Source organism: Plasmopara halstedii, assembly GCF_900000015.1.
Source record: "Plasmopara halstedii genome assembly, contig: Scaffold_816, whole genome shotgun sequence".
In the NCBI taxonomy this organism is placed as follows: Eukaryota; Oomycota; class Peronosporomycetes; order Peronosporales; family Peronosporaceae; genus Plasmopara; species Plasmopara halstedii.
Window position 1 is genome coordinate 746,243 of NW_020187732.1, and position 14,028 is coordinate 760,270.

Below are 14,028 nucleotides of genomic sequence, written 5' to 3' on the forward strand. Positions count from 1 at the left end.
GACGGGCGTATGCACAAACATATTTTGACGACTTCTTCGTCCACAGTCTTGTGGAGTACGGGAAGACAGGTGAGGAAATCCACATCGCTTATTTGAGTGCGGTACTCGAGTGCAAGCGCACGAATAAGCTGTATGCTAATGCCGATAAGTGTATTTTCGGCGTGGACGAAACTCCTTTTTAGGGTGCTTCATCGGGAAGTATGGCCTTCGAGCGGATCCCGCTAATGTTAGGCCGTTGTGACCGGCCAGTCGGTTCCAAAGAACCAAAAAAGACTTGGGCAAGTGGCCTCGCCAACTACTTACACATATAGCGCAAATGATGCGAAAATGGCACGGTCATTGTCGAATCTCCTTAGAACGGAAAAGGAATGATGTTGGGACACCGAGCATCGGGAGGCTTTCGACGGGGTCGAAGACAGCCTCCTTCATGCAACATTACTGGCGTTGCCAGACCCCGATCGTCCTCGTCCTTTTAGTGTCGTCTGTGACGCTTCAGACTTTGCCATCGGGTGTACACTGCTACAAGCAGACGCCGAGGGGTGAGATCGGGTATACGCGTTCGAATCCTGCCAGCTTAAGGCTGCGGAGAGGAACTACTCAGTCCACGACAAGGAATTACCTGTGATGAAGTATGCACTTGTCAATTTCAGGGTACACCTGCTGGGCTCAAGGCGTTTGTGATTGACATAGATCATGCGTCCTTACGCACTGCGACTAAGTCGCGTTACCTCTCGCATAGAATGGCCAGGTGGCTTTCATTCTTTGCAGAGTATAACTTCGAGGTGAAGTTTAAGCCAGGAAATCAGAATGCTTTAGCTGATGCGTATTCATGCAGACCGGATTATCATCTTGCTCATGTCACGACGGTGACGTCGTCATTGACAGATTTATTTCGCGCTGTATATGCGGGTGGTAGTCTGTGTGTAGCGCTGCTACAAGCTCTCGGGGGCAAGGAGTTGGAAACTCGGACAAGAAACTGTCGGCGCGTTTGAGCGCACAGACACACCGATATTCGTTGAGTAGCGGGCTGCTGTTTTATAGCATCGATGCGATGGATACGCCATAAATTGTTGCTCCTTGATGAGGATTTAAACTATCATATCCTCTATGTGGACCACGACACCAACTTAGTGGTCATCTCGGTTGTGAGAATACGTACAGCTCGGCGAGTTGCCGCAATTGGTGGCCTAAGCTGTACAAATGGACGAGCACATATGTGCGCACGTGCGGGAGGGTAAATTACTCTCCGAATGCGGCGGTGCCGCTAACCAGTTTACCGGTACCCTCCGGATGTTGGCAATCCACGAGTATGGACTTTGTGTTTCGCCTGCTGTAGGACTCGGCGGGCAACATGGGGTGTCGTGGTCCTTGTCGCCCGTTTGAACAATGTGGCTCATCTTGCGGTGGCGCCGGACACCATCGACGGTTTCGGCACAGCGACGCTATTTGTCGATCGTGTCTTTCGACAGCATGGACTTCCGAAGTCAATTTTCTCTGATAGAGACCTGCGCTTCACTGAAAAGTTTTAGCCAACACTCTTTAGGGTGCTAGGCACCAAGTTGACTATGTCAACAGCGGACTATTCGCAGGCCGATGGTCAGTCTGAGCGCGTGAGTCGCGTCGTCGAAAATGTTCTTCGGTGACTGCGCTCAAACGCCGAAGCGCTGAAGCGCTATGTTGTCCCTCGTAGAGTTTGCTCTGAGCATTGCAGTGCATTCATCTACCGGCTATATGCCGTTCTACGTGAGCGGGATTATTAATCCTCGCGTCCCGCTGACGTCACCATTCCGTGGCTCGGGGCTTGGTGGGAGAGGAATAGCAGAACGGCTAGCTGGTGTCAGCCCACTCACCGTGTGTAAGAAAGTCGTGGACTTATTGTCTACTAGACTGGGTACGTTCGCGATACGATGTATAAAAGCTAATACATGCAGAAGAAATATGCAGACGGAAAAGGAAGAAGAAATGCTAAAAACATTGATGTCGGAGACCTGGTTTTATAAAGCGCGGAAAACTTTCCTACACATGCAGTTTTTGCTGTCTTCCAGACGAAGCTCCGTCCACGGATTATTGAATCTTTTAAGGTTGTGGCCGAGCGAGGCCTAGCGTATACGCTAAACCTTCCGAGAAGGATGCCCACCCACCCGGGGTTTCATGTGGGCTTGCTTAAGCCGTACCGGGATCCGGCGCAGGTTAACGCGGAAGCGTTGGCACCGGAGCGGCACCCAAAGGCGCTCGGCGACCCAGAAGTCGACCCAGCAACTGGTTCTGAGCACGGAGTGCTACAACTTCCGCTTACAACGGCGCAAGGCGCTCCATTGTCACACGAAGTGATGTATTCGACTGCTCGATGGCTAGGAGTCGCTCCGCCGTCGCCGCACTTCATCTTCCTATTCATCCCATGCTGGGAAGGGAGCGTCCGACTTGTAGTCGACTTCCTCTTACTCCTCAACAAGGAAATTTCTCGCCCGGGGTGGGCGCGTTGTGTCGCGCCCAGTTGCCGAAGGCTTGGAATGTGCTTCCCGTGGAGCCGCGGACGTGCTGTCCGGAGATGCACCCTGTGCAGAAGAAGAAGGGTTTTGCCCGCAGGCTCCCTCGTGCCAGCTAGGCTGGATGATTTGTGTGTCGTAGACACAGTGCTCATTGAGCGGAGAAGGTTTAACGTTGTTATTATGGACGTGTTGGTGTCTCAGACACGCGAGCCTCGTATGAGACGACCGTTTAATGTGAGTTAAGGTTATTCACAATTTAAATGGGGGGGTGTAACGGGGTGACACGTGCCCTTACGAGAAAGGACAGGTCACACAATAATGTACAACCTTATATAGGTGTGTCTTACACGGTTAGTGTAATAACACAGTGGTGTGGCTACACCGTAAAATAAGCCATCACGTGGCAGGATTGCCAATAGTAATGCATATTACTATATTGATTAGGTTTTGCTATACTAATTAGGTATTACTATACGATGCAATTTCTATAGGAAATTCTAGGGCTTTAGATATCAGCGGCTCTGCCGCAACTAAAACAGTTAAATATAGTTTGAGTTTTGAGCATAAGTATTCGTTTGCCTTGGTGAGGCCTTACAAGTAGCATATTGCGATTCGCTACACCACTAGTACTGGCTCTTGGAAAGAACGTAAGGTCGGTGACCTTAGCATACTTTCTTCTAAGCAAACAGCTACGGCAGCCTCGCTGCATTGAAGATGGCCGTATGAAACCGAGCGAAGTGAAAATATTTGGTGGAAGGCGAAGACTCTAACTCTTGTTTAGCAGAGAAGGGCGTTAGTAATAAAGGACGTTGGTAATGAAGCTCTTGCCGGAGCACCGAATTGGAAAAGAGTAGCTGATCAGTACTATGATGCACTCATAGAGCAGCCATTTCTCGTATTCGCTGGCTTCATTAAACAAAGCCATATTGGAATAGTCTCTGGTCTAGAACGATGTGATACAACTAGAGAAATGGTAGTCAGGGAATGATTGAGGCGGTTGAGTAAATCTGAGTCGCACGAGGTCGCGCTGCGAGCGTGAATTCAGCTGACGTATATGTCTCCAGTGATCAACATCACTCCACTTCGTGAGATTGCCGGGCAAGTTTGTGGTAACTTGGAATCTATGTATTCTCCTACCAGGGCAGATAACGAATTTATTTTGCCAATGCCGAGTTTATTTGTAAAGGCGACACCAAATAAATATCGAAACTGGGTTTATGCCGTATAACTGTCGAGAGTGCATAATCCCCCCGGAAATGCATTTTTTAAAATGCTTTGTATCGTAACGCGGCTCAAATGGAATCAGAAGTGTGCGTTGGCTATCAAGGGGATGCTGGCGTCGTTGTACTGAGTTGTCTGTAATCGATTAATTACCAAATACGGTCGAATTAGATGAAGTGGAGAATCATAGTGCCGAATATATGCTGCACTGTTCCTATCACATCTCACACTCCTTGTAGTCTCTTCCTGTTTTTTTGCTGCTGCTATCATGGTACATCTCAACTGAGATCAGACAAATGGCTCCATGATGTTTTTGAAATATCCTATAGTCGTCATATGAGTGCACAGTAGAAGAACATGTGCTGTTACGTCTCGATAGAACTACATCACTTGCAAGAACTGAGACTTTAAACGCACAAGGAGTTGCCAACACGTCAAACGAAATAGCAAGCTTCGAATACAGGAAAAATGATCTAGCGAAGGTACTTCCCGTACCGTACAAACGTCTTGTCTTAACCGCTTTACGAGCACAGGGACATCGGATGGAACTTATCGAGCGCCTTCGTCATCCAGACCGCTCGAAGAAGCGCTATCTCTAAAAATGACTTGGACCATACACACCTTCGATCAGCTCGTGCAGCACGAGTGAGCGAATGTGCGCTGATGTGATCTTCCTCTTCCGACAGCCCAATCTCCCACACTCCATGTCTGACCGTAGTCTGTGTCACCTCTCGACACGGAAAACGAAATCATTGATCTGAATGACAGAGTTTAGCAAGGTAGAGGCGATCACAAATTCCAGTTTACTCGGTCACAAAACACCATTACTCATAACGTTAACCAAGTAGCAATTTCGAGATGTGCAAACGGTTGCACATTAAGGCTCAGGACACGTCCCAACACAACGATAGTAAGCGTAGATTTGAGAGTCCTTAGGTTTGCTCGTCTTGGGCTCTGGAACCGAGCGGAGCCAGATGACTGACTTACACACGCTTTCCGTCGAAGGGGCGTGCCATGTGATCTTCCATTGAATCTTGTACCACCATACCCATGTCGCCTTCTACTAGATGGAGATCAACTGTCACTTGATCATCGTGCCATGTCGAAGTGAAGACACCGTGAGAAGGTTTAGCGCCATGCGTCAACCGACGCGAGGAAGAACTGCTTTGAGAAGATCTATGCTTGGTTTTTTCAGCTTGTTTGGCTGGCTTGCTTGATGAGCGCATGAATAGGAATAACAACTGGGAGTCGCTGTCTTTTCAGTTATGATTCAGTACTTGAGATGACCAGTGCACCTCAATATTTCTAAGGAGCAAAAGTTTCTTCTAAATAATATGGGTATGGCTTGCACTCCGTTCGTGTTTCCAACTCAGGGCGAACTTCTTAAGCGTTGACTGGTATAGCTTTGCCAAAGAAATTGCAATCGACACATGCTGAGTGAAGTGGCACAGACGAGACAAGACCATCATCTCCGCCACTAATAGCCGGCCACGAAGGGTCCTTGCTTGTCGGTACCATATCTTGAATTCGAGGTAGAAGCATTGCTCAAGAAAGTCAACAATGTCGTTAATAACTCGGGCTGACTGAAGGGGATACCAACTCAACTCAAGCCATCATATGTACACCAGAGAGCTCAGGACAGGTCTCATTTAGCTTCAGCGCCATCAAATTTGATTGGCAGGATTGAGTTTTGCACCAAACCTCTTGTCATGCTCTTCCACGAGTATAGCTGAGCTTATATACTCGCGATAGGGACGCCCAGGAGAGCCATGTCGTCTGCAAAAATGACACAGGTGGTGGTAGTGTGATCCTTCTTGAGGCACACTTCGAACTCTTCGTGGGACCGCAAAAAAATGCCGAGAAGCTTTATGGTGGGCAGAAAGGGAAAAGCAGAGAGCGAATCGCTTGACTCAATTTTGTCACACGGCAGTGCCGTTGCTAAAAGAACAAATCATTGTGATCGACGATTTTTTTGCGCAGCGACAAAAGACCGGTCATGTGCGTGAGAGAAAGTCTCAACACTGTAGTCCAACCTTTTATGATATGTAGTGGGTGAAGAGTTATACGCTGATAATGTACCCAATATTGCATTGCCTGTAGGCTATAAAACTTAGCTCCAACAGTCTTGGCAGCATACTAATGACAGCTACTATACTAACGCACAGTAAATCTGCTTGAGTTTGCCTCGGTATTGGTGCGATGTTTGAAGGATCTACAGTGGCTCTCCGCGATTTGAGCCGTAGTAGGCTTATGTCGATTACTATATTGTAGCTCCAACCACGATCAAACAGTGGATATACAACATCTTGGAACTGCTAATTATTATTACGAGAGAACGGTGGATTGCACGATAGATCTATTTGACCTCTTTGATATGTCGTGTTTTAAGCTGGCACAAACCCGAGACACAGAATTGGCTACAGGACAATTTGCGAGCGTGTCTGAGCGAATCAAGGTTTCCAGCTTATTTATAGCCACTTCTAGAATAAGCGAAGGTAGCCAGTTTCGGTGAACAAGCCAAAACACCTCAAAATGCTTCGCAATGTTCAATATACTTGACTCATGCATTTGCTCAGCAATACGACTCAGATTTGTATCCTGCGAAAGATTTTCTCGCCATTGTGCGTTTAGTCTCATTACCGCTTGAAGCGCATAACAGAAACTATCCATGTTCTCGAGCATGTCGTTGCAAAGTATATCAATATGCTCATTGCTCATTATCTGTTGTAGCTTCTGTTCATCATCATTATTTTTCAGCGTAATAGCTGCACATGCAAGCTTATATACGTTTTGGTAAAAATCACGGCGCAATTCTACTTCACGAACGTGATGTGCCAAAGATTGACAAGCTTTGCTGTTGCAATAAATTTTTTTTTGCACACCTCTTGTCTTGTTGAACGTATCGTCGAGTGCTCTTATCTCCAGCTCTCCAGCTTCAAGAGAGTGCATACTTAAATTATTTCGACACTCGTCCAATATTCTTACAAACTCCTCGGCTGCACCCTTCATTCTATCATTATATACCGCCATACCCCTCCGAAGATGTAAAATCTCATGCGTGCAATCATCGCTCAACATATTAAAGCGCGACATCGTAACACATATTCCATTTATTTTGCTGGCGCTGAAAAAAGCAACTTTTTGCAAAGTTGTTTCCCAATAATCCATTTGGTGATGCAATTGCTTTATATGACAATTCATAGAGAAATTAGATTCCTCATCCTTGACCCAGTGCTGTATAGCTCGTAATTCACACGGTGAGGTCCGGAATAGACTGAGCATTTCACACAATACCATGACTAGACTTTGGCTTGCCCGGGACCGCCGATTATGTCCTTCTAAGAAATCCGAAATTTCTCCCAACCTTGTGATCGTATTTCGCAATGACTGCCGGACTAATGATAGAAGTGGAATGCCAAAATCATCTAGCAATGACTCCACTTCACTTTGGTCATTCCGCAATTCACGGTTGTAGGCAAATATCAAAAGCCTTTCCACAACATCTGACCACGTGAGCAACACAGCATTTGTACTCAAAACCACCATATTGTCATCGCATTCGTCGTCACTGATGACGATCACATCGGAGATACGACACCTAACTTTGTTCTCCATTACAACTTCGAAATACCAGGATGTCACTCTTTATATGTCACTCTACCAGGGTAACCGCACCAGCCAAAATCGGTCCTATTTAACCGTCAAGCCAGAGAAAAAACGGCACGTCGCCAAGTCCGATCATTCACAAACAGCAAGGGAAGTCGCGAAGAGCAGAAACTGCCTAAAGAGAGAAATTTGTGGGTTGATTAGCCAGCTCTTTGTCCATTCCTCAGCCGTCAGTATTCCGCCTACCTTTGTGGGTTGAGTGGTATAAATTCTTTTGCCTCCCGACTCGCCATTCGCTCACTTAGTCGTTCGTCTCTACCGTGTCACGCGTCACTGCTCGTGAGTCAACGCTATTCCTTGCCCCTCAGCGCCCAACTTGGTGGTGCCACGTGTCATTTTCGGCCTTTCACTGCATACTACAGCTGTTTGCTCAAGGTAAATTTCTTAATCAAAAGTTAGGAAAGTAGTGTAAGTGTAAGCTTTGAGAGCTGTCAGTACTCAATGCGTCTACATCGACGCACCCCCCCCCCTTTTCGTTGCTGCTTAATGAATTCCATTGAGGAATTTCTTGAAGATGACATGACAGTGTCTATCAAATGAGATTTACGTTCGCATGTTGGCCAAAAGAGGAGGCTTTATGGCCTCTACCAATAGGTGACATGATGCGATGACAAGAGGCCCCGTCTCTCGAGCAAACCAATCCCATAATGAAAACACTGTATTGTCACTTCAGCTGTTCGTGGCGATGAAGAGTTGCGTGTGGTGCCGATGCTCGATATACTTATAGTTAATTTAGCAATATGGAGGTTACCGTGAAAATACTCACTTGCTGCATGCATATCGTTGTGCCTAGAAGATGAATGTCAACATGGAGCGAACAAGCTTTACGAGCTTGCTGGACGCTCAGTTTTGCGGAGGGTTGCAAGTCCAGCAACAGACACTCTTGCAAACACAAGCGACTCCAACATTTAGCATGCAAGGCATGATGCCGCAGTTGCACGCCGTGGGACCGCCGCAGTGTATGAAACAGCAGTCAGCACAACAAGTGCCTGTTTTAGCCCCGGGTTCGCATGAGCTGCCAACAGACCAAGCTGTACGATTTAGATGCTAGATATCTGGTGAAATGTATTGTGGTTTGTTGTGCTGACTCATAGTTTGTCTTCTACAGATTCCTAACATTCTGCAAAGCATGTTCAATCGGAAAGACAACTCCCGGCTTAACCCCTCCAGCGCGGAAACGTCCTTGATGTCCCTCGTGGACGGCAATCTTCGCGTATCTTCAATTGCAAATCTTCCGATCTTCCTTAAAATCCTTCCGCGTTGTAAAACTGAGCCGGAACAGACTCTTGGACTTGTAGTGCTTCGAGCTACCTCTACCGCTAACGATGCCAAGCTGTCTAATGCTTGTGCACGTGCATTTGAGAAGAATGGCGGACTAAGCCTAGCACGTGCTTGGGTCGAATCTTCAGTGTCTTGGCAACACAACGATTTGCTGATTTTACTTTTAGAAGTGTTGCAGACTTTATCATTGCAATTAACTAGTATTACTGAGGCACGAATCAATGAACCAATTGTCAAGTTGCGCAAGAATGCAAGTGACGAGCGTGTAAAGCGTGCAGCTCAAGACCTTCTAAAGCACTGGCGGAGCAAGTTTACTGAGAAAGAGCGGGTATCAATGTCGTTGTCCACTGCACCATCAGGAAAGAAGGCTCAGGAAAATTTAAGAAAATCCCTATCGCCGACTGCTGCGGCGAAGTCTTCCCCTTCGACGAATCAAGGTTCTGCCAAGCTGGTGCCGTCAAAGCAGTCGAAGGTCTTGAAGAAGCGGTCTATTAAGCGGTTAGAGCGTTTACCTTTCGGTGGTGGTAGTGTATCAAAATCCAGTGATTTGATTGGCAGCCTCATCCAATGTAAGTCAGCAAAAGATGCAGCCATTGCTGCTGCTACTCAAAAACCTGAAAACACTGGAAGTCTCGACGAATCGAGTGATGCCAAGCTGGATCAAGATAAAGAATTTTCGACTAGTAAACAGTCAACTACGACAAGCGTTGGCGAAGATCCCCTATCGATGCCACTTCCGACTATCCAAAGCTTCAAATTAGCTTCAACGTCGACTGTTTCATCAAAAGAGCGCAAAAAGATTCGCTGGGCCGATGATAATGGCGCTGAGCTGGTTAAGGTGAAGCTGATCGAGTCATGGAGAGACTTAGTACCACTTGATCCCCGTCACGACGACCACTCCTTTATGGACGCCAAAATACGTGAACATGCCAACGAAAGAAATGCATTGCTTGCGCAGCATCGCCGAGTGCCACCAGCCGTTGCAGCTTCCTTGTCCCGCGAATGGACTACGCCTGCGGTTATAAGTCTGCCACAAGCATTGGCTGCTCGAGTAAATGTGATCACTGCGACGGACGAAATGCGCGTTCAAGATAGTCGCCGTCGTCACCAGGATGAGTATGAGGTATTGGCCGGCGAAGTGCCAATTTCAAGCCCTAAAGAATGGGAACGCCTTGACGAGCCTCACCGGGGGCCACCAGTCGAAATCCCACTCAGCGATGCAGTCGAGACTGAGCCTAGCGTCTTGCCAATCCCGAAAAGTACACCATTGATGGCACCTCCAGCTTCTGTTGCTTCTAGTTTTGGTCGGGAAGTGTACTCTTCTGGAAGGTATAGCCAAGCTCAAAGCTATGATTTTATTGATCGAGTTGAATTTAATGGGCGTCAAACTTCCGATGCGGAGCGCAAGCTGCGTGAAGCGCTGGGCCCATTGCAAGAAAACACGGTGTTACTTTTACTGAACAATCCAGATGTGGTACCTCAGGTGCTCGAAGAGGCGCAGCGTCACGGCAATCGTGTTCCAGATGCTCGCGTTTTTGAAATTGTCGAACATTATCGTCGCGGGCGCTTCCAAGCTCCTCCTAGTGCAGGTGCCACGCAAGCATTTAGTCCTTTTCATAGTCAACTACACCTCCAATATGGTGTTGGTATGAGTACTGGTGTGGGCTTTGATCGTCAGTACCAGCAGTATCCGCCACAGCAAGGTCCTCCAGGACACTTTTTGCCTGGAAAACGAAAAGCGGATGCAATGTCCTTGTCTCAGAATGGCGTAATATCCGATGCACTGCAATCTTTCAAGAGACCTATAAAGAAGCGAGGCACGCAGCCCTGCAGATTTTTTGCTTTACCTATGGGTTGCAAGCATGGTAGTAACTGCCACTACGCACATAATCAAACGGCAGCAGGTAATGGGCCTGCCCTTAATGGTATTTATAACAACAACAACAATGGCACCTTGGGGATGGGAGGTCGGCCAATGATCGGCGTCCGTGGTCCCGGTCTAATTGATCGATTTAGTGCCGGCTATAACCACCACATGCGTGGAGGGCGGTGATGTCAAAGATATGATTGATAATCGTCTGAACCTTAGATTTAAAATGTATTTAGCGAGAAATCACTTCAGTATTAATGGCGCGTCTACTTTCGAAGTCAAGTATCCGCTAGCAATTCTCTTTAAAGGAAATCCATCTTGATGATTATAAAATGCAAAAATGTTGAACACTTCATTAAATCACACGATTGTTGCAAAATGGCATTGATATTGTCTTTACGTCTTGCTCATTATCCTAACCCACTATTGACAGAACTGGAGAAGTCCCGACAAAATAAAGGCACCCGAAGGAAGCAAGGTGATGCGAGCGCTAAACTGATTACGTAAAACAGCTTAAGCCTTGACCGACGAGGCTTTGCGGCTGCTGCGACGCTTAGCGATCTCGCTGGCACGACGGTCCTTCTGCTCCTTAACGCGCTACAGTGCCAAAAGGCGAAAAAGGAGCAGATACACCCAAGTAATTAGCATACAAAATGTCAGACATCGATCAAACAATACGCAGGTCAAAACAACATCATATGAGTAAAACGCACCTGTGCGTGCAGTCGGTTGTACTCAGCGGCTTCGCGCTGGACTTTTTCGCGCTGCTGCACCTTCTTGAGAACAAGCTGGCGCTTGTGGTGGAGCGTACGTGGAGTCACGAGACGCTGAATCTTTGGGGCTTTGTCATTCTTTTTTCCGGTCTTCGACTCAAACTTGCGACGGATAACGTACTTTCGGACATCATCCTCCTTGGTCAAGTTGAAGAGCTTGCGGATATTTGAGGCACGCTTGGGACCCAGACGACGCGGGATCTGCACGTCGGTCAGGCCCGGAACATCAGCCTCGCCGGCCTTGACGACTACCAAGTTGAGTACCGAGAGATCCGGGCCGACAATGCAACCGCGCACCGACTTACGCTTGCGCTCACCTTTGCGACGAGGACGGTAGCATGACTTTCCTTTAGAAAGTAAAAGGCGAGCACGTCCATTGGACAATACACCCTGCTTCATAGGAAATCCCTGCTTGTCGTTACCGCCTGACACGCGAAAGATGAAGCCCTTGAATTCTTCGCCAAGAACATCACCCTCTACCTCTTGGGACATACGCTTCTCGTAAAATGCGCGGAGCTTGTGCTCGTCATCGACTTCAAGCACCTTCTGGGCGCCCGTCAAGGGATTAGCAATATTAAGCTTCATGTTGGAATCTGTGGTTGTATTGTCGGTTTATTAGCTACTAAATGGGGCTTCATTTAATCACAGGAAGCAATGCATTCAATCAGCTTTCGTACCTTACAAGACTTTAAGGACAATGACTCTTGCTTAGCTTTGACCACCGATGCTCTACGGGCCAACCAACTGATTGTACAGGCTATGCTATATGTTGTAAATGATGTCAGAATACCGCATCTTGTAAATTGTATCTATGCGTATTTAATTGGAAACAATTATGCTACATCCAAGCTCATCATTAGCATGTGCACACCCAAGACACGTTGCCGGTGTCATCGTTAAGTGATAAACTTGCTCGACATGGGCAACCAATTGAGCTCACCTTTAGCCTCCGACGCTGCTGTTGCTAGGCATAAGGGAGGCTGTCCTGCTCAAAATGACGATGAAAAACGAAACGAGAGCTGTCCAGTGAGAGTCAAGAATGTCGACGGTTGTCCGGCTCAGCATGACAAGAAACCGTCAGAAGTCTTACTAACAGGTGGCTGCCCCGTAGTCAAAGATGACAAGGAACAGAAAGAGGTCTACAACGTCTACGGTCAGCGCATCGATCCTACCAATATGATGCCATACAATCCAAACCAGGCTCCGAACGAAGAACAGCGGTACCCGTTAGCACAGAATCGTGTGCAGTCCACGATTCCTAAGGGTGGAACTGAGGGCACGTGGCTGTATCCATCTGAACAAATGTTTTTCAATGCACTCAAGCGTAAAGGTAAAGGTGAAGATGTACACGAGGGTGACGTGAAGGCAATCGTGTCCATTCACAACAACATGAACGAACGTGCCTGGGCACAGGTCGAACACTACGAAAAGGTGTGCCACCCAGAGCTTAAGAACTCCAAATTACTCAAATTTTGCGGTCGTCCCGACGAAATGACACCCATTGCATGGATGAAAAGTATTTTGGGGTTCGGCAAGCCCTTCGACCGCCACGATTGGATCATCCTGCGCAGCGACAACACGCAAGTGCGCTATGTAATTGACTACTATTTTGACGATAAAAAATCTGCGGAGGATGAAGTCCCCGAGCTGCACTCCGAGGACAAGGTCAGAAGTATTTCTATGTACGCTCGTCCTGCTGTGGACTCGGTAGGTGCCCTGATCGACAGACTTAAGTTCCCTTTTACTACATATTTGAATGGACTGAAAGGTCCCAATTTAGCCGCACGCTCTGCTCTAGTTGAGAGTATTCACGAGGGAAAAAACGATGTGGAATCATTTACGGTGGAGGAGATTCAGCAAACGTTTGCCAAAATCAAAGAATCGTGCAAAAGCTGCATGCAAGAAGTCAGAACCTGCGGCAACGAAATACAGTGTTCACAGGCTGCCTTGGCTCTACAGCTATGCATGGGTCGCATCATCTGCCCGCCACAGGCCGCCGCCTTTACCAAGGCTCTCGAAATAGGCGATGAAACAGTAGTCGAAGCTGCATTTGACGCCATGAACAGCAATTTGGAGCAGTTTCAAGAGCGGGGAGCAAGCGCAATGCAGGAGCAGGCTGTCCGCGAGTCTTTAACTGAAAAGTTGGGTGATATATAGACCATTAGCACCTTTGATGGAGATTCTTCTGCAATCAAATTTTAAAAAAATATATCGAGAAAGCTGCGTTTCATGCAACTTCTCAATTTCCAGGATAGCGATTTCTTGCTTCCAGCCCTTACCTTAGCCTTTCGTCTCTCATCAAAAACTGTCTTTATGGTTGCTTCACCACGGACCCTCCTTTTCAAGCTTCATAAATACCGATATTGCGATACTTATGAATCTTCTTAATAACACCATTTGCAATATGAAGCTCGTATGTGGGTTCAATACCCAAATTACCCCCAAAAAGATGTGAGCCACACGGGGTTCACACTGTGTGAGACACTGGGCGAAATCCACGAGCAAGCGCTGCGCCTGGATTTAAACATAAACTCCACCCTTATAATTTACCTGTTCCTCAGAGCATATTTGCACAGCTGGGCCCCTCCTATGCGCCAAAACTAATATTTCAGCGTGTTTCCATGAAAGACGTGGTCCTCGCGACGACGCGCTGAAAGAAATTATTGTTGAAGCTGTGACGGGTCACACGGCACCTTGCACAGAGGAAGCTTGACTTCCAAGAGTATAC

The 14,028-nt window shown here is 47.3% G+C and overlaps 6 protein-coding genes across 6 annotated transcripts; 5 read left to right on the forward strand and 1 right to left on the reverse strand.

The window, feature by feature from the left end:
* Positions 1–3,203: 3,203 nt before the first annotated feature.
* Positions 3,204–3,477, forward strand: PHALS_14099 (uncharacterized protein; the record flags this gene model as incomplete). The annotated part of the gene is made up of 2 exons (XM_024729840.1): positions 3,204–3,209; positions 3,274–3,477. 2 exons carry the CDS (start codon positions 3,204–3,206, stop codon positions 3,475–3,477), a joined length of 210 nt encoding a protein of 69 aa, XP_024580177.1.
* Positions 3,478–4,014: 537 nt separating this feature from the next.
* PHALS_14100 (uncharacterized protein) lies at positions 4,015–4,309 on the forward strand (the record flags this gene model as incomplete). Its single annotated transcript, XM_024729841.1, has 2 exons — positions 4,015–4,019; positions 4,090–4,309. 2 exons carry the CDS (start codon positions 4,015–4,017, stop codon positions 4,307–4,309), a joined length of 225 nt encoding a protein of 74 aa, XP_024580178.1.
* Positions 4,310–7,093: 2,784 nt separating this feature from the next.
* On the forward strand, positions 7,094–10,710 carry PHALS_14101 (hypothetical protein F443_04342; the record flags this gene model as incomplete). The annotated part of the gene is made up of 4 exons (XM_024729842.1): positions 7,094–7,221; positions 7,739–7,751; positions 8,173–8,409; positions 8,485–10,710. The coding sequence occupies 4 exons, from the start codon at positions 7,094–7,096 to the stop codon at positions 10,708–10,710; spliced, it is 2,604 nt and encodes an 867-aa protein (XP_024580179.1).
* PHALS_14749 (uncharacterized protein) lies at positions 10,711–11,042 on the forward strand. The gene has a single exon (XM_024729843.2). The coding sequence runs from the start codon at positions 10,849–10,851 to the stop codon at positions 11,032–11,034; it is 186 nt and encodes a 61-aa protein (XP_024580180.1). The 5' UTR covers positions 10,711–10,848; the 3' UTR covers positions 11,035–11,042.
* Positions 11,041–11,885, reverse strand: PHALS_14102 (40s ribosomal protein s6; the record flags this gene model as incomplete). Its single annotated transcript, XM_024729844.1, has 2 exons — positions 11,041–11,124; positions 11,241–11,885. 2 exons carry the CDS (start codon positions 11,883–11,885, stop codon positions 11,041–11,043), a joined length of 729 nt encoding a protein of 242 aa, XP_024580181.1.
* A 333-nt stretch (positions 11,886–12,218) lies between these two features.
* Positions 12,219–13,457, forward strand: PHALS_14103 (cytochrome c c1 heme; the record flags this gene model as incomplete). Its single annotated transcript, XM_024729845.1, has 1 exon — positions 12,219–13,457. The coding sequence occupies one exon, from the start codon at positions 12,219–12,221 to the stop codon at positions 13,455–13,457; it is 1,239 nt and encodes a 412-aa protein (XP_024580182.1).
* Between the last annotated feature and the right edge of the window lie 571 nt (positions 13,458–14,028).